Source organism: Lycorma delicatula, chromosome 1, assembly GCF_047948215.1.
Source record: "Lycorma delicatula isolate Av1 chromosome 1, ASM4794821v1, whole genome shotgun sequence".
Classification (NCBI taxonomy): domain Eukaryota; kingdom Metazoa; phylum Arthropoda; class Insecta; order Hemiptera; family Fulgoridae; genus Lycorma; species Lycorma delicatula.
In genome coordinates this window covers 289784272-289812138 of record NC_134455.1, presented here as the reverse complement: position 1 = coordinate 289812138, position 27867 = coordinate 289784272, and the positions used below count along the sequence as shown (strand labels likewise).

Below are 27867 nucleotides of genomic sequence, written 5' to 3'. Positions count from 1 at the left end.
TTTCCCTCATCACCACAGTGGGAGTACACTACCACCAGATGTTTACACAGTATAGCTTTGTGTCTAGAAGCTACACAGTTTAGCTGGAAAACTGGAACGCTTGTGTTGGTAAGGAAAGGTGACGGATGGTTCAGACATATCCTTCTTAATAAATACTTTGGGTAAGGTCTTTGAAGCTCTTCTGGCAAGGAGGTTGGAGCAAGAGCTGGAACGACGAGGCGGGTTGTCTACTAGACAATATGATTTTAGAAACGGAAGATCCTCGATCGATGCCATAGCGAGAGTGATGGAATTCGCGGATGCGGCGGCTACGGGGTAGCCTAGACGTATCCTATTGGTGATCCTTTGTGAACATCAAAAATGCACTTAATAGCATTAAATGGGATGCTATTTTGGATCAGCTGCATGATATAAAGGTGGCCCCTTATTTGTTTCGCATGGTTCAAGAATACCTGGTGGATAGGGAGCTGAAGATCCTGTCGCAAGAAGTTTAGGAGGTCGTCGTGCCCATGGAAAGGGGGTTGTCCCAGGGGTCAATAATGGACCCACTACTTTGGAACGTGGCTTACGATGGCCTATTGAGAATGGATTTGCCGCCCGGTGTGGATATGATAGCGTACGCGGATAACCTCCACGTTGTAGTGACGGCGAGGTGTCTTCGAGAGACACCTCTTACTGGCTACTGGCTACTAGCTAACATTACTTGCTGCTCTACGAGTGCAGCACTGAAGTGGGAAGACACTGTCCAAGAGTTCCGCAGGGCAGTGTGTTGAGTCCCTTATTGTGGGTGGTGGAGTTTGATTCACTTCTGCGGCTGAGGTTGCCCATCGTGACGATTGGCTCATGCTGGTCGAAGGAGGTTCGCGGAGGGAGGTTGAATTCCAAGCCACTCAACCATGCAGGATACTCGAGCTATGAATTCATCAACTTAAAATCACGTTTAGCCCGGAGGAGACCACGATAATGCTCCTCAAAGGCCGTTTGACTGCAGGGTGGCAAGTCCTAGTATCAATGTAAGGACTAACTATTAAATGTGTTCAAGTTCAAAAGTATCTGTGGGTGTTCCTCGACGATAAATTGCAGGATAGAAGCACCTTCAATATGTTGCGGGCAAGGCCTGTATACCTTCTTTGGAATTCGATGTGTGGTCAATACTGATTTGGGTCTTAAGACTATGAGTATCTTGTGTAAGGGTGTCTGCGAGGCTGTTATGCTATATGCGGAGCCTGTTTTGGGCGGACAGTCTAAAATATATAAGCTGTCGGGATATTTTGTTACAGGCTCAACGCCTTATAGTGCTAACGGTAACAGATAGTTACCGTACAATTTCATGGAAGGTGATCTTGGTGATCGCAGGCGAGAAAACTGATAGATTATTTGGGTCTGAGAAGCAGCAGCGCTGTGTGGCTAAGAAGTCAGGTGAAATGACTTCGGTGAAAATAAAGGAGATAGAACAGCATGGTGCCGCCCTGTGGCAGACCAAATGGGATGAGACAGTGGGTGGGCGTTATACGCATTATTTTTCTCCTAATATTGTTGATTTGCAGGACGCTTGTTGGGTACACCCGAACAAGTATGTGGCACAGTTTCTTTCAGGGCATGGCGCTTTTTGGGACAGACTACAGAAATTCGGTCTGGCAGCCTCCGTTATGTTCCGCAATGCGGATTATTGGACGATTCTTATCATGTTTTATATGAATGTGCAAGGTATGACTTATACCTTTGAAGTAATATCTACTGTGGTTCCGGAGGCTAAACAGAAACATACAGGTATGTCTTAATGCGCACAGAGACTATTTGTCGGCTTGATATTATCGGTTTGACACTTGATTTCCGTTTTAATTGGAAAAGACGAGCTGAATGTGTGATTGTAGAAAGTTTATCACATATTTGGCGAAAGACTGGATCCCTGAAGGGGTGTGATGTTTCGCTTGGACTTTCCTTCTTTGTGTTTATGTTTGGTTTTATTGTTTTTCTAAACTGTTGCCGTTTTTGTTTCTGTTTGGTTATAGATTTATTTTTTATTAGTTATGTTTTATGTTATTGATATGTTACATTATTTATTGTTATTGTTATGTTTTGTTAGTGTTTTTGTGTTTCATTTTATGATTTGTTGTGCGTCGAGCTCATTTTTATCTTTCGGATAGGTAGAGTTCAGTTACTTCGTTCTTAGAAAGTCAGTCATTCAGTCTTGTTTGAGATTTGGCTAGATGTGTTTTGTTTGGAGTGTAGTTAGTAGTACACCGATGGGAATTTAGCTGAAGTTGAGATTAACCCACTGGCCGTATTAGAAGCAGTAAACCATGTGATAATCAGCAGGGTTATCGCAGAAGAGTGGAAGTGTGGTCGATTGGTTTGACTGAAGAAGCCCCGAAAAAGAGACAGAGACCCTACAGGTTGTAGGTCACTATGCCTATTGAACACTCTAGGAAAATTATTGGAAGCACTTATTCTGCAGATGCTAAAGGATGAGGTTGAGGCAGGTGGTGGTATCTCAGAGCGTCAATATGGTTTTCGGGCAGGTTAGTCTATTACTCATCTTGCAATGCATGCAGGGAGTTCATGCAGTACTTATAACTTAAGAACATTCTATAATGTGGCATAAAGATTATAAAACAAAATAAAAGGCGAGAAATGATAGTAATAAAAATTTATTGTTTAATTCTGATTTTGTTGTAGTTTTTTTTATTTAATTGTTCTAATTCTCGTATTCAGTATTCATTTCAGAATCATCTTCATATGTCACCGTAACACCATGTTTTCTTATCCAGTTCAGATATTTATATATCCTTGTATAAACAATTGGAAATCCAGGTAACCTTGTACAGCCTTCATTACCCCAAGATACAATTCCAGTTTGTTTTTTGTCACAAACTAATGCACCACCTGAATCTCCCTGAAAATAAATTATTTAAATTAGTAAACTTTATAGTTACTATCTGTTTTTTTTTTTTTGGGAGTGGGAAATAATATAAATAAATAATATAAAATAAAGCAAAAATAACAAATTTTATTCAGAAAATCAAAAATATTAAGATCTTACTCTTGTCTGATATGAACAATTGTCATACTTGAGTGTTCTGTGTATGGTAATTTCAAGTCATGTTGAAAAATTGATATTTTAAATGAACTATCTTGTTTACACTTAAGAGAATGAATAGTCTGATAAATTTCATATTAATTTTTTAAGGTACATAACCTCTTTCAAGATAATTTAACCCCTACAACCACCCCCCCCTCCCTGACACACACACACACATACACTTTACATATAAGTGTGTCTGTTTGCCACACACGTGTGATTTGTTAAAAATTTTATGTGAAAATTAAATACTTTACAAAGTTACTGAGTAAAAGAAGAAGCCCAACACACAGCATGAGTAATAATTCTTTCTTCTCATAATTTTACTGATAGTTATGTATTATAAGTATTGATAGTCAGTACAATAATAGTGTATTGTGGAGTTGTAATTCTTGCTTTCATCTAGAAGGGTCTGGGGTCTGGATTTGAATGGTGGTCGGGCTTGTTATTTTTCATAAGCAAAAAAAAATGTTTCATAATTAAATAACTGCTAAAATAAATAAATAACAAATAATAAACTTGTTATATGGATGTATAAGGGATCTGAGTTCAAATACTGTTCAGAATTGGTATTTTTTCACACATTAAAAAAATTTATTTATCACACAAAAATAAGGGAGTTAGGTAGCTAACAATTACAGCAATTGGGCGTGTGCCTGAAGATACAGGAGATATAATAAATGTTTTAAAATTTTTAAAAATGATAATAATGAGCTCTGCAAAATAAGTTTAAGTTATGGTCATGTTATTTAAATCCTTAGTAAGCCCTGTACAAAATGTCACTCATTTACTATCTATTACTGTCTACACATCATTCTTTACACGATTAAGATTTACGTAAATTATAATTTATGCAAAGATTAAAATGTTACGTGAACAAATTGTGACCACACATTCAAACTTTTTGGAACTATCGTAAACTTTACAGCTGAGTCCTGGTGATTTTATAAAAACAGTGGTTGGGAGGTTTATGCCAATTATTTATGCATGGAAATTGCCAAGTAAAACACTGTAGATGTTATGATTTCATTTTCAGTCATTAAGAACCCACCAATTTTTGAACTCTCATTTTAAAGACTGAAATTTTAAAGGTGATGATTTTTCTTGACTTTAGTTGAGATAATTTTTAATGAAATATAATTTTTAACCTGAAACAATTTTTACCAGCACTTTCAATAAATGATGCTGCTTAAAAAAATAAATATTTTATTTGTAGCACTTAATAAAAGTTTTATTTAAATAAATTTATTACATCATAGTAGATATATAGATTTAATAAAGGAGAAGTTTTATCTCAACATTAAAGTTGTATAATACATGTACATGATAAATGTTCCCAGTGTATAAAAATTTAGTATGTACAGCACTTTTATGTCAATTTTTTTACATAAAAGTCAGATAACTGCTAAATTATAAATATAAATGTGCTCAAATGCACACAAATTAACTATGAATGTAACTTTTATGAAAATTTTTAGAATAAATAAATATAAATAAAATACATTACATGACATGCTCCTGTGTGTGCATCTGGGTATCCCGCACACAACATAGATTCTAGATAAACTTTATGTACAGAGGAATAATTGGCTACACATTCTGTTTGATTTGATATTAATGCATCAGTTCCTTTCAGTTGGTCATGAGCTTCAGTTGAGTACTTAAAAAGAAAAAAAAATGAATAAGTGTTAGTAAATAAAGAACAAACGAGCAACAAAATATTTACCATTTTAGAAACTTGAATATTATATAGAGTGCTACCTTATGGTTATTTGATTTTTTCTTTTTTTTATATTAATTTTTGGTCAATATTCTTCCTTAAAGAAAGGGAGAAATACTTTGTCTTATCTCAGTGTTAATCATCAACACAAAATTATTTCTCTATCTACTTACATTACGCTTAAGTTTCTGTAGTCAACTGACTGGTCCGATGGAAAGAATAATGTGGTGACAAAATGTGAATACATATTTTATTATGATTAAATTATAAAATAAGTAATTAATAACAAAAAAGGGGACAAAAATTAAGGAAAAAAGATATTATTAAAATTTGATTCTACATATGAAAGGAAAACTGAAGATTTGTATTTAAAATATTTTGAAAATATTGTTTTTATTCGTATAGTACTATAAAACAGTTCTTTTAATTTATTTTACTATACTTTTTAATGATAATTATAAAAATATTGCCTGAGTTTATGATAGTTTTAACACTAAATCAGTATAAATAATCTGAAGAACCCTTTATCTCAGAGAGAAAGGCTGGAGTCATACAGAGATTAATTTTTTATAACTTTTACACCACAATATACTGTTTTCATAAAAATGTCTTTATACTTTTAATTACTGGTACTTACTAACATAATAGATACCAAAATTCTGGCTTTTATAGTATTGTTAAGGATAGTGTATTTAAAGAATGTACTTTTTTTTATTGTTATATAAAAACATTAACTGCACCAGTTTCTATTTCAAAAACATCAGTAATTTTCTTATTCTTTTTTCTGATATCCAGTCAGCTTTAGTACTTTTACTCATATTAGAACTGTGATCTTATAGCACTAGTCTTGTTTAACTATACCACAAATTAAATAGGGATAAAAATTGAAACAGAAAAAAATAGAGTTTTGTTGCAAAACCTCACATTATTGATTATAGTACTTATCATTATGATGCATGTTTTTTATTCAATACTGAAGTTTTGAGTAGGATTTTTCTTAAATTACACGTAAAACATGGTACGTATTAAAATATAAAAAAACGATACTGAAAAATAAAAACCAGAAAGTAATAAAACACCATGCAAAAACATATAAAAATAAAAATACATCTTACTAACATAAACAAACACATAGAGAATATAGTTCACACTTTAAAATATCTGACTACGGTATAACTTTTAGAAGAATAAACAAAAAATTCATACACAAAGAATAAAATCAGCAAGCACACAGTGATTTTGGAACATTAAAATAAATTATTCTGAAAGCAGAACATTTGTAAAACTAATGCAGTTTCAACCAGAGATACAATGAAACTTAAAAGACCTCCATAACACAAAAAATAATTGTTCACCAATCATGTCATAGATACAGATTAAAAATCCATCAGCACTGAACACAACCTTCATGTTTTACAAAGAACCTTTTTTTTTTGAGCATTAAGAAATATATAAATGTAGAAAAACCTATGAACAGATGCAATTGTACTAGTAATTTTAGACACTTTCTAGTTAAATTCTTGATACCCCTGTCTCCCTAATATAAAAAGTAGCAACAGTAACTTCTCTTTCATCAAAGTGAGAATAGTAGCACTGCTTACTGAAGACAACCACAAAAATCACTGGAAAAATTTTGAGGTAAATTTTTGAAATATTTTATTACAAAACTTGGTTGAGTTTGTTACTATAGAATTTGACTTAATACTGATAAAAAAATAATAATTAGTCTAATTAAACTGAACATAAAAAAATTACAGTTAATTCCTTTTTTGTTCAAAAATGCATACTAAAAACCTAATAAATGGTACATCTTGCTGAATAAAAATAATTTTATTTTAAAATACAAGTGTAATAATTTCCATTTTTTGTCTAATAATTCAAACTTATGTATAAATCAACCAGTTTCTGCAGCCCAATAGTACCATCTTTGCCTTGCATTCAGGTTCCAGGTTTGGGTTCTGGACATGCAAGGCATTTTTCACAGGGTTGTTAAGATTCATTTGTTTTCTTCGTCCTCTTGCTTAATTAAACATCTCCTGTCATTTTCTTATTTCTTTTTATTTTTTAATGAACCAGCTAATTTTAATTACTATTAGAATTAATTATATGTTACTTTCTTACTTACTTACTTTCTTTTAAGTTGTATTAGAAACAACATCACTAACTCTTTATTGATCAAGCTAGACATATTTAATATATATTTAAAATGCGAATAAATGCGAACTTAACTAAAAACATAAATTATTATAACTCATTGTAATGTTTAATTAATGAAGTATAAATTTGTTAGTAAATAAAGGAACCAATTATTAATAATTGGTTATCCAGCATTACTTAATATATACAGTTTTCATAACCAATGAATTGCTCTGCAGCTGAAATTGTTGTACACAGGGTAAAAAATGAATTTTCATCAGTAGTTATTACTGGGTGTCATGCTGCTATATAAATAAATAAATAATGTAATTAGTCAGAATATATATATGTCTAGTTTGAAACATCTACTTACCAAATCCCAGTCCCCCCATCCACTAAGGACGCATTTTGTTCCTTCCTTGACTTGATAAGTAGATAATTTTAATGGTTGAATAAATTTACTATACTTGAACTCTCCTTTAATCTAAAAAAAAATCCAGTAAGCAATTAAGCAAGATTAACTTGTGTATCATGTAAAAATTACAATTTTTAAAGTGTGTAAGTTGACACAAAATACTGTATATAATGTAAATATTTATAATTATATTATAAAACATAAATGTTTTATAATTTGATTATTATATGTTTTAAATAATAATGAAATGGATATAAATAGAGATATAAAGAATATCACTATTTTAAGTCATTAATGATTTTTTACAATGCTTCCTTTTACTTTAAAAATAATTAATACTATTTTGTACAAATGCATATTAGTCATGATTTAAATAACACTCTTTTAGACTATAAAGATGTATTACTTACTTTAATAATAGCAATATCATTTTCAAATGTACCCTGATCATACTTCTCATGAACGTAAGCTTTATCTATCTTGTGTACCTTCATATGTTCGAAATCTGACTTATTTGTAACTCCTGCCCCTGCATACATTTCATGTACGTCAAAAAAGCTGAAAAATGAATTAGATGTTAATGATGTATAAATTCATAAAATAAGCATCATATTATAAATGTAATATGATTGATTTTTCTGAAATTGCAATCATTATTACAATACAATCATAAATAAATAAGTATTCTGATACATACAGATTAAAGGTAATTGTATAGTTGTTAACACTGGACGGCGGCAACTACTTTTGTTCCATATTTTTCTGCTTTTATTGTATGTACTTGCCTATTATCTTTTTTAATGTAACTTTTTCATATATTACTGCAATTTCTCCTCAGATTTGGGAAAAACTCAAGTGTATTCATGAAAAATGTATTGACTGAAATCAAAATAACTTTCACAGGGTTATTTATTATTTTAAAAATCTTAGTATGGCTCATACTAACATTTCTAGTGTGTAACAAAGGCTCTTTGTTACACACTAGAGCAAAAATATGTCCGTCCATTAAAATAACGTTCCACAAAAGAAGAAAGGTTTTTATTAATTAGATTTTTTATAAAGTTTTACTTCAAGTTTGCTATAAACATTATAGAATTAAGTACAAATCTTGACTTTGGATGACTGCTTTTGAAGTCCAATGCCAGACCAATGCTAGAGATAATAGGAAGAGAAGAAAACAACAGAACTGATAATTGCATTTTACATTAAAAAGAAAATTGTGGTTTTTCAGATGGATCTGTAGTATATAAAGAAATAAATACACTAGTTCACCTAGCAGTCTAGAAAATTATCTGTTAAAATAGTGTTCTAGTTCACCTATGCTTTACCCAGATTTTTAGTTTTTTTTTTTTAAGAAAAAACTGATGTTGCATGTACAATCATTATATATAAATAAAGAGTATATCTCCCTCATATTGTTCGTATTTACCTCAGTAGAGGTATAAATTATGAAATGGAGATTACCCCTTTGCTTAGCACCGTATTCACGAGGCACTCGTGAATACATTGCAAATCGGCGCTGGATTAGGGAAAACTGCCATGAATACCAGAAGGAGCTGTACATCTGCTTTATCTATTATAGCAAAGCTTTCGACTGTGTCCAACGTGCAAAACTGTGAGGAGCCTTAAATAAATTAGGCGTGCCACCTCATATCATTCAAATAATAAAGTCATTTTACATGGATCAAGTAGCCATGGTAAGATCATTAGTTAGGGAGACCGATTGGTTTCTAACTCGTAAAGGCATAAGGCAAGGCTTTCCTTTCCTTTCGCTTTTCCTTTCTAATTTGCATGAAAAAAAATGAGAAAGTGCACAACTAGGTAAGTAGGATGTTGGAGTAAAATTAGGTGGCAGGAACATCAATAATTTGTGATATGCAAATGATACAACTTTATTTACCGAGAATAAAAGCGGCCTTGAAAAATTAGATGAATCATCAACATCTGAAATTAAACGCTGTATAGCACTTGGACGAACTGCGATGCTTAGTATGCAGAAAGTTTGGAAAAGCAGAGATGTCGAATTGGACACAAAATGCAGACTCGTGCAGGTGATTGTTTTTCTAATTGCCATGTTCGGTTGTGAGAACAGGACTCTCAGGAAAACAGAACGGGGAAAAAACTGTGCATTCGAGTTGTGGTGCTGGCGAAGACTACTGAGAATCCCTTGGACCGCCAGAATCACAAACCTCGAACGTATAAAACTGGAAATTTCACTCGAAGCTAAAATCACAAGACTGAAACTAGCATAGGGGAGACCGGGGCAGGTTGTCACAAGTCTCAGTTCTCAGTCGCTGCTGCTTTCTAGCGGTCTAAACTGAAACCACAGTACGATCACAATATTTTGAGTGCGATGTACGCAGTTTCTAGTTACAGGCGACAGTTTTCTAGATTTTATTGGTGTTTTGCAGCTATACGTATTAATTTATTGATATAATTAACTCTCTTTATTCACTCTGTATTCGTTGAAATATATATCCCGACTATTTTCTATTATTTTATAACAATTGTACAATGTGATTCTGTATCAACATTGAGGTTAAGTTCAAGGTCTGTTTTTCAAGCTTGGTTTTTGTCTGAAATGTCTTTTCGGGGTTGGTTATCACAAAAATTCCGGGGATGGATGTTATATGTGACAACCTACCGCGGCAGATTTTTTTAGTAGTTTATTCTTGTTCCAGGTAAAAATGGTGATAAATCATAAAAAAGGGATAAATCGGGGAGAAGTTGCTCCAGACATTATGCTTGCAGCAGTAAAGAAGGTAAAAAAGAAGGGATTAGCAATTCGTAAAGCTGCAGCTGATTATCAATTCAATTATCGAACTTTAGCAAGATATTGTAAGAAACTTTCCCAAGATGAAATTCATGATCAAAGGATAGTTCAGCCTTCCATCACTGTTGGTTATTTTCCAAATAGAAAAGTTTTTTCTGATGATGATGAGAAGGAATTAAAGCAATATGTTCTTCCAGCAACCGATGTTTACTATGGTTTAACGCCAGAAGAAATCAAAACTTTGGCTTATGATCTTGGCGTGGCAAATTCTATCAAATGTCCTAAATCATGGCAGTATAACGAATGTGCCAGAGATGACTGGTTCGCTGATTTTTTAAAAAGACATCTAACACTTTCACCCTTATGAAAACTAGAGGCGACCAGCTTAGCACGAGGTTCTAGCTTCAACTGAACACATGTGGAATCTTTTTTCAATAATTTTACATCAGTTCGTACACAGCAGTGTCGGAAGACACTACAGCAGTGTCTGCTGTACACAGCGTACACAGCAGCACTGCTTTTAAATTTGTTTTTGATGACTCAATGAATTAATCCAGTCATCAGCATTATAAGTAATACTTAGACAGACATCAAACCTTCTAGATCTCAACAGGAACACAGTAGATCTTTCATAGTGAAATATATCAGCAAATCTTTATTTCTATTTCTAAAAAATTAAATTTTGATATCCTTAGTCAACATATTCCCTCCTTTAAGCATGAACCTAGAAGTTCTTGAATCTTGTGTTATAATAGTATTTTCAGAAAAATCAAATTAATTATTTCAGAACAATCTTCAATCTTTTGCCAGGATGATGAGGCTATCGGATAGGTAAATTATCTCATGAGCAATTGGTCTCATAGCCAATGGATCATTTAGACAAACAATATTATTTTTATTTATTAAAGAGAAGTAGCAATTTTCATACTGATTTGTTGTTTCATGCCAAACCACTGGTGTAGCAAAAGTCAAATTTCCCTTTTACCCTTATAACCATTTTGTGAGCTGAACACAACACCTGTTGAACATTATATGCAGCGACTATTGTTTATCATTATCTTACAGTAGACAACTGAAATAAAGCCCATAAGCAGTTTTCAACCACTTTTGAATTGGCTATGCTGACTCTTTATAGTGAACTCACTACAGGAATAACATAAAACATTTGGGGTTTTTATATGAACACGTTTCCTGGCTAATTATGTAAATATAAACTGATGTTAGAAAAACAGAAAAAAAGCACTTTCAAGACTTGATTAATTTCTGGAAATAAACTGAAATTGATTAACTGGAAAACTGACTTGTAATTCAACTCATACAATTTAACACATATTACCACACACAAGTTTAACCAATAGTAGCTTTAGGTGTAGTGAGATAATGGATGTTTTCAAAGAGATATTATTATAGAATGATTCAATGGTTAAATTTTAGTTGGATGATGTCATATATTTCAAAGCAGCTTTTATTTATTCTGCAATTAGACACATTTATTCATATGAGGTGTTTATATCAATGCAAAATATAACAGATAATTTCTATTACACATCAGAAATGACATATTAGGGATCTTTAAACTAAAATTTTCACTCACTTTATAATACTATGCATGTATGCTTATAAAAAATGTATATGTAATATTATAGGCTATATAAAATTATAGCTCTGCAGTTTGGATTACATCAAACTTCTATGTGTTCTTAATTGAACAACTACTAAGTTATTCCTAAAAAAAATCTAAAACTATAATCAAAATCATCAAATAACAATAACATTAACAAAGACTACTAAATAATAGTAAAGCAATGATTATTTAATGAGATAACAACTTACTCTGTACAATGAGCTGCAGTAAGAATATGCTTTTTGTCTAAAATTGATCCTCCACAGAAATGACCTAGATTCTTTACGCCAAGTGTAATCTAGAAAAAATTCACTTATTATAAATATAATTACAAAATAGGAAAACTTTTCATATTTTTATCTATGATGTTTTTAAATGAGAATTATATAAAATAATTGATTTCTTATTAAAAATATGATTAAAAAACTAATAAAGAATACTGGTGGTCATTTTTTGAATATGAGTTGTTGAATATTATGGTTGTTTCTGTAAGATGACTGACATATTTAGATTTTATGCTACTATGAAGGGCATTCATTGCCTTTGTATCTTTAAAACCCTGAACATGACATTGTGTACTTTTGGATACATAATAATTTTTTTACAATATTTTTTACTATTATTATTTCCTAGTAACAGTATGGAGGACACCACACATATTCTAAAATACACTATACTTTATTGCAACATCATTGTAAGTGTAAGAATCCTTGTACATGTGTTTGAAGTTCACAGGTAATGATAAAAAATATATCATGTAGATGATATTTTTTGTAAAAGTAAATATGCAATGGTTAATTTATGTAATTTTAGTTTTGTATCACATTATAAATTATTAAAATTTAATTTCTGGACCTGATTGAAGATAACTGCTAACTAGTCAATGAATAATACTCGAATGACTGAATTCACTGCATTCTTTCAGTTATTCATTTATCTGATATTTTTAGATTACTACAAAATGTACTATGTGAAAGTTACTGTACTAAGTTAAAGTATATGAATTTACTGAAATAATGCCTAATAGCTCTTTTTGTTTTTCTTTACTGTGTATATTAATACATTTTCCAATCTATTATTATAGGTTATGGAATGGTATTCCATGACCTAATAAGAGGTCATTTTACTACTACAGGTTTCAAGAAGTGTCATCAATAAAAGAAAAATACGAAAGAAGTACACCTATAAAAATATTCAAAAATAATTTGCAATTTTCTTCACAGAAGTTCTTCCATCATTTTTGTTATAAAATATCGTCTATGCTACCATTTTGTTATTCAGGATCTTAGAGTTCATTATCTGATGAAGAAGAACTTACGGTTACGGTTACGCTTCGTAAGGTGTGGCAAATCAACGAGTGTATGTGTAAGAAGAAATAGTGTAGAATGTTGTAATGTAGTTGTGTAAGGGTATATGTTGTAAAATGTGTAGTGTTCTTGGTGTAGAGTATGGGTACAGTGTAAAATGTTCTGCAGCTCAGTGTGTAGTGGGAAGAAAAACTGCATAGGCTAGGCCCGTGGAACGCCAACTCCCAAATTCTTAAAGAATAAGACTCCCCGTTGGGGTAGTTTTTTTTAACATCAAATATTTATACAATTATTAATTCAACAACCTAACATGAAATATTAGGATATGGTAAATGTCCCTTTATTACTCGTATTACTTATCGGTATTATTCGTATCTTCGTGAGTTGCTGATTAACAAAAGCTTTAGATTTCTGATGTGTCGTATAAATAAAAGTTAATAATAATTAAACTATTCCGTTTAGTAAGCTCCTGTTACAAATGTTAATTTCGACCAACCGGAGTAAAATATTCAGTTTATATTTTTGGATTATTTGGTGAATAATCAAAAATGAAAAAGAAACAATCATTCAGGAAAAAAAGATAGGAAAGGAAAAGACAGGAAGAAATATATCTCAAAAAAACTAAAGAAGATGAATATGAAAGGAAAAAAAAGATTAAGAACATGGGAAGATTTAAAAGAATTAAGAGAAGATGATAAATATAAAGACGAAGAAATGTTAAAACCAAAGAAAGAGTAAAAAAAATAACAGAAAATGATAAATATAAAGAGGAAGAAAACATTAAGACCAAGTAAAGAATAAAAAAATTAAGAGGGAATGATGAATATAAAGAGAGAGAAAATTTGAAAACTAGAGAACGTGTACTTAAATTAAGATCATTAGAATTATATCAAACCAATAGCGATTAAATGATCGGCAACAAAAAAACAAATAATCGAAATGATGATCAATTCGGACTTAGAAAGAACGTTGCCAACAATATCAAAGGAGTAATGAACTAAAAGGTAAGATCAGGCACGTATACCTCAGTGTATATATTGTTCTTGTGAGGACCTATTTTTCCGTCACTCTGCAGTTGACTTTAATATAGATAAAATTAAACAGAAGTTAAACCAGAAAATTAAAAATTAATACGATTCTAAATTAAAATTCTCAATTAATATTAAAAGATTAGATCACCAAATCTATTACATATACACATATATAATAATGCCTATTAAATTACATATATACATTTTTAAACGTATATAACATTTTATTAACTTTTAACAATATAATATTTTTTTTAATAACTTATGGTTTTTTTTATATATTTCTTTATTGCTATTATTGAATTATTAATTTATGTAAACATTTTTTTTTACAATCACGAGTTAATAATTATTAATAAATAAATCAATAAATTTAAATTAAAAAAAAGTTAAAAAATTAATTTCAAAAAAAAAGAAATGAAGTCTGATTCCAACCAATGTGCCTTCCCTTGTAAGATCCAAATATTTCATTAATTAAATTCTGTGTGGCTATGGATTCTACTCAGGAATCAATGAAAATAAGTACCACTTATAATATACCATTGAAAAGCTCTCCGTGAGGACTTATTACTGTAGTTAAGAAAAAGTAAAAAATTCAAATCTTTTTTGATTTTGGACTTCTTTGGAAACTCTTGGGTTCAGTCGATTGCAATCAAAAGGAAAGGTGCACAACTAGATGTTACAACAGTTCTAAATCCAAAATTTCAACATCCTGTGGCTAATCGTTTTTGAGTTAGGCGAAATACATACCTACGTACGTACAGACGTCACGCCGAAACTAGTCAAAATGCATTCAGAGATAGTCAAAATGGATATTTCCGTTGAAATCTGAAAACCGATATTTTCTGCGATCACAATACTTCTTTTACTTCATACAAGGAAGTAAAAAAAATAACCTATTTATGAGTGGAGTGGACCTTTGCAATTTGTTTATTTCCTTCTAAAGAACTAAATATTCGAATTAATATTATAACCTATTGACATTGACCTATAATCTTTCATTTGACTAAATGAGCAAGTGGGGCAAGCGCCCCCCTACCCTTCCGTGGTTACGCCAATGTCCCGTACACAACTCCACAACAACATCCTACAATATTTCTTCTCACATGTACGCTCTGTGGTGTTGCGAGATCTTACGAAACGCAACCGTAACCCAAGGTGGAAACTATCATTCTGTAGGGTGAATTGCTCTACGTAGTGAGTCTCGAACGATGTCCTCTGGACATGTGAGTGAATCCAGCTGTATTTAGCTCTAGCTCCAGTACGCGTGCGCTCTCCTGGTGTGGTCCGTTATATTGCCGGTACTCGTGGGACCAAAATGTCAAGTCCACAAACGAATTCTATGATAGATGGTGGTTCATCTGTAAAAACCACCAGCATATCTCTTGTGAAAAGGCCTCGGTCGGCTTTGTCCGATGACGTTAACTGTCCTGAGATAAACAATTTGAATGGCGGCAAAACACCTTTACAATACCTGAAAGTCAGATTTGTTGTTTTACGCAACAATCAGGAAGGTTTCACCTTTCTTCATAAGGGTCATAAGTTCTTCATAATGTAAATCTTCATAAGGTTTCACCTTTCCTGATCAATAAGGTAGTGAAAGGTTCAAGCGGTGCTCCCAAGAACATACGAAAATTGAGGGAGGGATTAATTCTAATAGAGACTTTCAATGATGAGTAAAGTCAATCGCTCTTACGTCTCACCAATATATAGGTACCGGTATAAGTGCGGCATACCATGGAACCTTGAATATTAGCCGAGGAATAATTTTTTGCCGGGATCTTATTGAGATGGACGTTAAAGAAATTGCCGAATAGTTTCGTCCCCAAGGTGTTGCAGAGGTAAGGAGAATAATGAAACGTCAGGGTGGGATGGAGGAACCAACTTCATCTCAATCTCTTATTTTGAACTTCAACCTTCCCACATTGCCGGAGAAAATTAAAATAGGCCCTATTGGTTAGAACACGACCGTTCATCCCTAACCCACGACGGGGTTTCCATTGTTTGAGGTATGGCCATACCACAACTTCTTATCCGAACATCGTAATCTGCGCTAGATGTGCAGCAGAAGGCCAGTACTTAGTGGAACGTAAGAGGTCTTCGGTCCTGTTTTTAGGATATTAGAGTATTGGCACGCACATATGAACCACAATCATGTGTTTCCAAGAAATACATCTCTTACAGCGGGATGCAATAACGCCTCAGAGGCTATTTCTGGGAGAGGTACGACTATCTAGTAGATAGTAGAAAGAGTGGTGGAGTTGCTACCTTCCTGCGGAATGAAGTGTTGGCTACGAGGATATTACTAGCTACCCTTATTCCTGCTGTTGATATGAAGGTCTCTATTCCCTTGAAATTGAAGGTCTGCAGTTTGTATCCCTCGCCAAACTCGGATTTCAATGCTCTAGAAATGTCAAATCTCCTCACACAAAACCCATCGCCGTCGTTAATAGTAGGAGACTTCAATGCCCACCATATTTCCTGGGGTCATCTTTCTGCTCCTCTCCAAAAAATATGATGGACACGATGAGACAAAACTTGGACCTTTGTCTGAATTATTAATTTAACCGCAGGCCAACGAATGATAATCTGGATTTATACCGTAAGACTAGAGCGGTATGTCGTCGGGTATTCTAGGACGCTAGGAGGAAGTCATGGAGGAAATAAGTGGACATCATCTCCCGTGGACGCACTACTCACACGTCTACTGTGTGGAAAAACAATCCGTGGAATTTGCAGATCACCATCACAATCTGTTCTCGATGAGAATAGATTGTGATGGTGAAACGTAGATTGTAAATCTCTTTAAGGATTTTTGTAAATCTCTTAGCAAATTCTTTCCGCTCGGTGTATCTTACTTCATCATATAGTAACGAATTTCAATGGTACAAGATATATATGGAAGTATTATGTTAAATATTGGTGAATCAGTCGGTGAATTAAATAGCTTAATATTTTCACCTCAGAAGACAAGATGTACCTGCGGGACCCCTTTATTTCGCAAGTCTTTCTCACTGGAAAGCTAACTGCTATCTCTCCTTCTATCAGATTTTGAGACTTTTTTTTGTAGCCGCTTTTCCAAACTTTTAGGTATGCTACGGGTCCTTAGCAATACCAACTGGGCTGCCGATCGATCGTGCATGTTGTGTTTTTACTATTCTTTGGTTCGTTCCTATTTGGATTATGGTTTTCACCTACCCGTCAGTGCGTAATACCGTGCTTAAGATGCTAGATGCTGTGCATCATGCTTTCCTTCAGTTTGTTACGGGTGCCGTTAGATAAAGTTCTACCGTACGCATCCTTATAGACTGCGGTGAGCCGACTGCTTTGGAACAGACGGAACCAGGTATTAGCATCTTATTTTACCCGCCTTAAGGGACAGCCACATCACCCGGCTTTTGACGCCGTTCTTGGAAATACTTTTCGCAGGTATGAGGACCGTCTGCGTTTTACTGCACATATAGGTATTCGTACCCGACGTTAACTGCACCTTATGAATGTTGCCGCGCCTTTTTTTTTCTTTTTATCCGTGTTCATATCCTCCATGGACAATCACCCTTATAAATTTTATGTTTGAACTCACGAAACACAATAAAGAATCAAAACCACCTATTTTATTTCAGCAGATATTTCACCATATCCTTTCCAAGGCAAACCTGGACGCAGTGGTATACGCAGATGGGTCGAACCAGAACAATACCGTTGGCTGTGCGTTTATTGATAATGACCGAACCTATACGTTTGTTTTATCTTGTATTACGAGTGTATTTACTGCTGAACTGTACGCCATAAATAAGGCCTTGAATATCGTTAATCGTAAGTACCGTCTTATCCTTATTTATAGCGATTCGTGTAGTGCTCTCCGAGTCTAAGAAAATATTTTTCCCGGCATGCTATCGTCGCCGAAATCTACAATACAATTGCCGAGTTGAACCACCGCAAGTGAGTTTCTGCTGGATCCCTATCCACGTGAGGAATCCGGGTAATGAACGTGCAGATTCTGCTGCTGAAGACGCATTTAGTCAACAATCCTTCACTTCCCGTGTTACTGCATCCGACTTCATTAACTGTGTGAAACTAACTCTTCGCGCAAAATGGCAAGATGGACTGCTACGATAGATACCAAACTCCGGCACATTAATGGTCCTCTGTTGCCATCGGTCTCCTCACACAGGAAAATTCGTCGTGAGGAAGTGGTTCTCTGCTGATTGCGGATAGGACATACGAGAGCTACTCACGGGTATCTGATGTTGGCAGCAAACACATCACCATGCATGTGATGCAACTGCCGCTTGATTGTGTGCCACATTCTTGTGAAATGCATACGTTATGCGGCCTTGCGTCGTAAATTTAAATTGCCCAGGAATTTTCGTCAAATCCTGGGTAATAATAAAGAAGTTTTAGATCAGGTATCTTTATTTCTCCGGGGTGATAATATTTTACACATTTTTTAATTCTGTTTTTCAATTTTTTTGTGGTAGTTGTATGTTTTTGTGTTTTAACATTTAGTTTAAGGTTTTTGTTTAAATATTTTAAGTCTTTATTTAAATTTTTAGTTTGTTTTGATTTTGTTTTTTAATTTTCATTTTGTTTTAATCTTTTTATCCTATTGTTTTTGTATTTATGTTTCATGTTTTGTTTTCTGGGCGGTTTTTTTAAAAAATTTTTATTGTGAATTGCTTAACTTAGTTTTTAAAACATATACATCGTGTTCGGGCGTTGATAACGCCGAAGCGTTTTTCGCCCAGAAAAACTAAATAAAAAAAAACTTAATTACCTAAGCAGCTGATGCATCAAGAGAAAAAAAAATTAAAATATTGCACAATTAATTTTTTAATAGTTAAAATGTAGTATACTTTAATTTTTTTTTACACACACTTGGTAGGGAAATTCCCCTGGTTTTGCTATATGCCCTCCTACAATTTTATAAGCTTCTTGACCTTTAAATGGTTTTAGTGAAACATCTGCAACATACAAACTGATAAGTAATAATTGTCATTTTAAAAAAAATGTAATTCTTACAGAATAATTCTGTTTTAGTATTATGAAAATGTTACATATATTTGTATCAACTTATTGTTAAATACTTACGAGAAAATATTTTTAGTAATCAGGGGTTAGTAGTAAACTGCAGTATTATTAAATTAAGAATGCTAGTAATAATTGTAATGAAAATGAAACAGGGAAAGTGTTGAATTAACACATTCTCTTTTACAGTAGCTACATATTTTCCACAGTTAAACATATATACAATATTATTGCCAATCTCTGTGGTAAAGTGGTAGCATCTCAGCCTTTCATCTGGAGATCCTGGGTTCGAATCCCGGTCAGGCATGGAATTTTTCATATGCTACAAATTTCCATTCTCATAGGATAAGATAACTAAAGACAGTCGATGTCAGTCATTTAAAAAAAAAAAATTATATATGTATTAAAATTAAACTAATAATAATTTTATACATATACATACATATATTTTAATGTAATAAATAGATGGCTAACAAAATCAAGTAATACGTTAATTGCCATAACAGAAATAACTAAATAATAAAGAAAAAAATTGTATGATAATCACGTAATCAAGTATAAATAAAACATAGTATTAAGAAATAAATTATATATGTTATTTCACATAAATAATTAACTTTGGCAATATATCCTGCATTGACAACTTTTCATAATGAATAATGGCAATAGCATGTATTATTACGACAATACTTTGTTTTAAAGGTTGTTATTGAGTTTAAAATAGGAGCAATTAGATGATTGTTCATCAAACTAACGATTACAATCATTCTAACTGTTCTAATCTATGTCAATATTATTGGGCATTAAGCTGATTTCCAGTTAAGGTTTTGTAGGTTCATATTTATAGTATATGAAATAATCTAAGCCTGGCTGGAATTTGACAGAACTTTCTGGATGAAATGATCTGAGTGCATATTCTAATTGAAGTTAGATATGGGAAGTTTATGGGAGTTTTTGAGTAAAACCATACGTATTAGAGGAAGGTGTGGGGATTGCACTACCATTAATCTTTTAATTTGATAGATGAGGGTTGTAATTTATGGCAGATGGTCATGGTTGGAAGAAGCCACACGAACGCAATAGTAAGTTACGTAAATACACTAATGGAAATGACTGCCAAGTCATTAGTATCATTGGCATCCTGTCAGAGGCAAACTGATGATTGTGATGTGTTATCAGTCTAGAGGGTCTAAAAGGCGACATCTGATAAAACTCATCATGACTAGGAACGAAGAGGGTGGAGTGGTGACTAGGATTGTTACAAGGCAGGTGTCTTCTGCTCCAAAGAGGTTCAGAAAAATATTTAACATAGATTGAATTCTAATTTGGGAAAGTTATTTACTGCAAGCCCTGCTTATACACTAATGTACTGCTTAAACCAATTCTATAAGTAACATGTTATAGATATAAGTATAAAATAAGTATTTTATCCCCACACCTTCCTCTAATTCATATGGTTTTACTCAAAAACTCCCATAAACTTCCCATATCTAACTTCAGTTAGAATATGCACTCAGATCATTTCACCCAGAAAGTTCTGTCAAATTCCAGCCAGGCTTAGATTATTTTATATATATCATACTCATTTCATAAGTTATAGATATAAGTAACATGTTATAGTCTATCAGTAACATGTTATAATTTTATCCTGAGTATAGAAACACAGCATTACAAAATTAAGTGTACAATACTACTTAGAAATTTGTCATGAATATTAAAAACTTATAACAGCAATAAAGAAATCCTTTTTTTTTATTCTGAATTCAAGTAAAACAGACAAAATGATGCCTATATATATATTTATTTTGTTTATATTTATATTATATTTTATATTTTTAGTTTATATTTTATTTATATTTATTTTGTTATTTGTGTTGTATTTGATCTTGTTCTGTTGTGTTTAACTTGTTGTACGGACAATATAATGTCATCTCACAGGGCTTTCTCAAAATTCAGAATGGGTTTTTCAAGATACAAAAGTTTATTGTCAAATCAAAATTTAGATATAGAGAGATCAAGATCAAGAGAGATCTTGATCAAGATCAAGATATATGTCATTTGGAATGATATTTTGTGGACTAACAGTTCTAACTTATCCACAAGTTATATATATTTACCATCAGATTAAAAAAAAATATTTATAGAAACTTAAATAAATTTTCTGTATATTAACAATATTATTCTGTTGATGAAATTTAATTAATGTAAATAATTATAAATAAAGTTTAATACTGTAAAAAACCTGGAAAGTTTTACATCTTACTGCTTATAGACCAGACCATAGAGCCAGTTTTTAAAAACTGGCTCTATTTAACTTAAGGTATTTAAAAATTTATATGTTTTTTAAATATAGCCTAGCAAAATAATATAGCCTTCTAAGGTGAGTGATAGTGTTAGTGAATCTATTCTTGTAGGATGAGGAGCATAACTTAATATAAAGAATGTAATTAACTTTTATATTGGGATAAAAAACTATAATATATAGTTTTTTTTATTTTCAAATTCAGACTCTTTGATGACTAGATTTAATGTTTTACAATAACTGTCTATTATCAAATCAGTACCTTCTTCCACAGAAAAATTATTTTATCAGATCATTGTCAGTAATATTATCTGATTTTTAGTACAATTCTTCAGTTTCTGTAGAATTGGTAAAGCAGGTTTTCCACTTTTCTACCATGTATTTGAAAAATAATTTATTCCAAAAACGAATTTTTTCATCTACCAGTATCTCACAACAATCTTTACTTTGATATTCCCCAAGATTTCATTTATTTTTTATTATTTTTACAATAAAACAAATAAATATTAAAAATTAACTTAAAATCTAAACAAAAGTAATATAAAAACACAGTATAGGTAAAAAGCAAAATAAAACCACAATGAAATTCCACAACGTAATCAGTGAAAGGAAGCTGCAAACAGGCCTCTTTTGCCGCACGGTCAGCGCGCTCGTTGCCTGAAATTTCTGTATGACTAGGAATCCAACACAAGATGTCGATTGTGTTACACTGTGCCATTTCAAATGTAACAGACTGACCTATTGGGTTGGTCTAGTGGTTAACGCGTCTTCCCAAATCAGCTGATTTGGAAAGTCGACAGTTACAGCGTTCAAGTCCTAGTAAAACCAGTTATTTTTACACGGATTTGAATACTAGATCGTGGATACCGGTGTTCTTTGGTGGTTGGGTTTCAATTAACCATACATCTCAGGAATGGTCGAACTGAGAATGTACAAGACTACACTTCATTACCCACTCATACATTTCATCCTCATTCATCCTCTGAAGAATTATCTAAATGGTAGTTACCGGAGGCTAAACAGTAACAGACTGTGTATCACAGACAATAGGATGTCTGGAGTACATGTCACTAATTGCCTGTAAGGCACTCATGGAATCTGAATTTGACAAGTGCGTGTCGAAATTTTGGGATAAGTTTATTTAAGGTTAAGTTTAAGGTTGTTAATAGCATAAAGCTCGGCTACAAAAACAATGACAATGTTGGGAAGACATGTATGTATTGGCAACCATAAGCACAACCAACAGAATTATAATAGCTAGAGCCGTCTGTATAATCTATACCATAAGCATTCACGTTATTTACAATATTAAAATCTTTTTCTAATAAGATAACTGGATTCATATCCTTTTTTTGATATCAATCAAGACTAAAGCAATAATTTATGAGGAAAGGACACCAAAGAGAGTAATAATGATGAATAACAGGAAGTAATTGCAGATTTAGAGATAAGAAAAACCAATGAGCTCTTATGGTTACAGGAGCAAGTAGATTTTGGACGTTCCTCATATCGATTAACATGCTGGCTGGAGAATACCGCATCAAAGGTAGGATGATTTAGTTACACTTTAATCCAAGATACATAGGAGCAGATCATTTGGTTTGTCTAATCCAAAGAGGTGACTCACCACTGTCCACTAGTAGACTTACCGTGGGGCTTGAGCGAAACACACCTGTAGCAAGATGGATAAATGAATGATGGACATGGATCTTCACGCATCTTTAGAGAGACAGACCGTGCGGACGAGAAAGCGACACACCCATAGTCTAAGTGGGAATGGACCAGAGTTCGATAGAAGCGCAACATGCATATACAAACGGCTCCCCAACAATTATTAAATAGAACTCTCAGCACGATTAACATTTTTAAACATTTCACCTTCAGCTCCTTCAAATGTGTTACCCACGTCAGATATTGGTCAAACCACAGTATTAGAAATCTAACCCGGGTGTATGGTTCACCTGGTTCACCATGTAAAACATTTGAAGATTACATGTTCTCTCAACCGGTAAAAAAAATGCATTTCGTTTTTTCCGGGGAAAATGTGAATCTAGTCGATTTAGACCAACGATTCCAGATGTGTTTTGAAGCATTCTCTCGGCAGTAGCTAAGGTTCTACATGCAAATTAAATAGAAAAATCATCTACATACAATGAACACATACTGGTTTTCGCACGCATTTTGTTATACTATTTATGGCTATGGCAAACAAAGTAACACTTAGAACACTTCCCTGTGGTATTCCATTTTCTAGTGCAAAACGTTCGACTATCATCCTTCCAACTCAAATGGACCGATTATTGAGGAAACTGCTGATGAATGCAAGGAGTTTCCCTTTTATACACCTTCATACAAAGTATTTAGAATTTCTCCCTTCAACGCCATATGGTGCGGATTGTAAATCAAAAAATACAGCAACAAGGCATTGAAATCACCAATTTTTTAAGCAGGGCAAAGGAATCTTTAAAAACAAATTGCACAGATCATCCTCACTAAGTTGTCAGGATGGCTGAGCGGTTTAAGGCCCTGCATTCAGATCATCCTCACTGACAAAGTGGAATTTGGGGGTTGGTGCAAGTAGCAGATACTCATTTGTACCAATATCATCAGTGAGACTGCAGGGGTGTTTGTTGATAGTGGAATCCATGTGACTAATATAAAATAATATTTTTTTAAATATTTATAGTAAGAACCAAAAATTATTTAGAAAGCAATATTATTCAACTTCTCTCTAAATTACTGGAAGAATCAGGAAATGCCTTGTGGTCTTGATTTTGAGGAAGGAAAATTCTGGACTTTCAACTTCCTGTGGTAGCGAAGGGGCAACGATTACACATACTGCTTATGGTAGTATGTCTAAGCAGCTAATGAAAGCTGGGACCAAGCATCTACCAGGATAAGGAGATCTCCTTCTACAAGTGCCAACAGGCTCAATGGAGGTGGAGGAACAATAGTTGATGGGGCATCCTCTTGCCCTTGGAATGATAAACGATTCCTAAAGGCAGATGAAACCAAAATTTCAATGACATTGTATGTGGAAGGCTGGAGGAAACCACTGCATTAAAGAACTTTATGGTATTCCTCTATGAATCATGAGACCTTACGGATGGTGAGGGAGCTGGACTGCTCAGTGATACAGAATAGCTGGACCAAAGGTATAACCATATTGGAGTGGTATCTGTTTGAGAGCCAGACTAAAGATGATTTTTGAAAGAGGACAGCAGCTCTTTCAATAATTACTTAATTTAGAGAATCTTGACGAAGAGGAAATAAAGAAGATTTTTGAGGAGAACATCGCAAGAGGTCTGAATAAAAAAGATAAGGTAGAAAATGTAGAAGAAGAATGGGAGAATATTAAAAAGGAAATTCTTAAATCACCAGAAGAACTTAGACATAACAAAGAGAACTGCTAGAAAAGCTTGGATAACAGAAGATATATTGCAGCTGATGGATGAGCATAGAAAGTATAAGAATGCTAGTGATGAAGAAGGTGAAAGAAACTATTGACAATTAAGAAATACTATAAAAAGAAAGTGCAAATTAGAAAAATAAGAGTGGATTAAAAAAAGTATTCAGAAGTGGAAAGAGAAATGATCACTGGAAAATAGATGGCGAATACAAGAAAGTTAAGGAGAATTTAGTGGTACATTAGTTAAAATCTAATAATGTGTTAAATAAAGATGGTACACCAGTTTATAACACCAGTTTATGACAAGTGAAGCAATTTTAGTGCTCTGATTAATAGTAGAGGGAAGGAGGGAAGATTAAAGAAAACCATACCAACATACATGGTATTTAGAGAAAATATCATGTATGTATGAAGCATTCAATAACGTAGACTGGAATAAAATGTTCAGCATTTTAAAAAATTTAGGATTTAAGTATAGAGATAGAAGAAAAATTGCTAACAATGACAGGAACTAAACTGCAACAGTAATAATCAAAGAGCATTAGAAAGAAGCAGTAATAAAAAAAGGAGTTAAACAAGAATGTTCCCTACACTAGCAGTTAATGAGGTAAAAAAACAACTTAGATCCGAAGTAACAGTGCAGTAAAGATGCTACGATTTTCTGATGATATTTCTAGGTAAGAGCAAAAAAAATTAGAAGAAACAATGAATGGCATGGATGAAGTCCTATGCAAGAACTACCACACAAAAATAAAAAAGAATAAAACAAAAGTAATGAAATGTAGTTAGAAATAAAGTAGATGGACCACTAAATACAAAAATAGGACGAGAAAAGACTGTGGAGGTAGAAGAATTTTGTTATTTGGGAAGTAGAATTACTAAACATGGACAGAGAAGGAGTGATATAAAATGCTGAATAGCATAGGCGAAAGGTCAGGAAAATGTTTTTGAAAGTATATGTTTGGAACATAGCTTAATTTGGATGTTAAACTTGGACGATCAGAGTACTTGAGAAGAAAAGACTAGAAAGTTTTTGAAATGTGGTGCTATAGGAGAATGTTAAAGATCAGATGGGTGGATAAAGTGACAAATGAAGAGATATTGAAGCAAACTGATGAAGAAAGACCAATTTGGAAAAAACTAGCTAAAAGAAGAGACAGACTTACAGTCACATCCCATGGCATCCTGGAATAGTCACTTTGATGTTGGAGGAACAGGTAGTTGGGAAAAATTGTGCAGGCAGGCAAAGTTTGAAGTATGGAAAACAAATTGTTAGGGATGTAGGATGTAAGGGTTTACTGAAATGAAGCAATTAGCTCTAGATAGTTGGAGAGCTTGGAGAACTGCATCAAACCAGTCAATTGACTGAAAACAAAAAAAAAAAATTCAACTGCTATATAACAACAGAAAAAGTGGCTAATACTCTAAGTACAAAAACCAGACACAATCAAGAAAAAGCAAACATAACTTTTTAAAAATTCATTATTGAATTTTTGAAAAATTTTAATAGCATAACTTAATACAAAGGATAAATCAAAGCAATATACATAAATTTATTTTAAAATTCGGACTCCTTGTTGACTAGACTTATGTTTACGTTATTTCATCTAGCAATGAATTAGATTTTAGTTAAATTACAGTTAGAGAAACTAATTTCTGGTGCCTTAGAACAAATAAAGAGACACTTTTTCATACAAGCTGGCTCACACTGAATGTTTCTACACTGATGGAGTGAGTGCCTTCCATATCAGCTGGTGGAATGTAAACCTGAAATGTTTTATTTTAATAAGGGCAAATTATAGTTATTTAGTGAATTATTAAAATGTGATAAAATAATAAAAATTCCATTTGTAAAATTTTCCACAAAGTAAAACATTATTTTATTATTTTAAGGTAAACATTATTTATTATTTTATTAGATTTTTTTTATATTTAAACCTGAAACAAAGTTTGTAGAGATTATTTTAATATAATGTATAAATAAATATTTCAATACATTATGTTTATACATAATTTGTCTTCAAAAGCAATTTTTTGAATCATTATGTTGTCAAATGATATGTGGTTTGAATTTCAGTATTTTAACATGAATTAAGCATTAAACATACCTTTAATATTGAGAATCATTATCAGTAATGGTACAAAACCTTTCATGTAATGAAAAGCCATTTTATTGCTTGTTAATGTGAATTACAATTAATAATTAACAGTGCGTATTTCAACTATTAATATTCACTTTTTCACATTTTGTGTTATTTATATTAGAGATTTCAAGAGTACTTGTCTTTAATGAAGTGGTATTTTTACACTTCTAAAATTCAATGAATAGTTATCAGTTAAATTTAATACATAACTTCAGTTTAATAAAAAAATAAAGTAGTTCTGATTTGTATTCAGTGAAATATTAGCACCTAAGTTTATGAACTGTCTCTTGCCTAATATTATTCTGTATATAATATTAATAAGGAATTTACAATGGTGTACTTCAAAGCTCATTCAATCATCCATAAATAGGTACTGATTTTCTGATGTACCTGTTTTATCTATCAATAAGTGAAAAAATATATACTTAATTGTGCTTAATTCTTTACAAAGTTGATTTTACTGTACTTTGATTCTGTTGATATTGAAAAAGGGTACTTTTCATAACAAACAGATTCTTATTTTGAAGTGTATAACAGTGTTCGTAGAAATATCAAAATAAAAACATTATTCCTTTTTTTCACAAGGTTATCCATCAACTTATTAAACAAGTACTATTACTTTTAAAATGTGAACCAAGTAATAATAAAGTCATTGCACTCCTTAAATTTGTTAAAATGTAGAAATAGATTATAGAAAAAGAGACAAGCACTACCTGAATAGTATGTTAGCCAAGGGTTGAGTCCTTTGTGCAATTTTTGAATCACTGTTCCTATGAAGTCCTTAAAGGCGATACCACCCCTAATCTTAATGTTCATGCTGTGGCGAGTTAAATCCATGGGTTTTCCCATTTTTTTCTGGACTAAAAACGCTTCAGTGTTATCATCGCCCAAACACG

General features: G+C 32.6%; 1 protein-coding gene across 2 annotated transcripts; it reads right to left on the bottom strand.

Moving 5' to 3' along the window:
- Positions 1-2635: 2635 nt before the first annotated feature.
- LOC142318326 (chymotrypsin-2-like) lies at positions 2636-27867 on the bottom strand. Of its 2 annotated transcripts, none has more exons than XM_075354902.1 (7): positions 27685-27867; positions 18967-19052; positions 11960-12048; positions 7764-7911; positions 7312-7422; positions 4590-4742; positions 2636-2896 (listed from the first exon to the last, which is right to left on the bottom strand). In XM_075354902.1, exons 1-7 carry the CDS (start codon positions 27818-27820, stop codon positions 2699-2701), a joined length of 921 nt encoding a protein of 306 aa, XP_075211017.1. In that variant the 5' UTR covers positions 27821-27867; the 3' UTR covers positions 2636-2698. The 2 variants fall into 2 exon arrangements, with proteins under 2 accessions (XP_075211017.1, XP_075211018.1); XM_075354903.1 differs by lacking the exon at positions 27685-27867 and adding an exon at positions 26936-27039.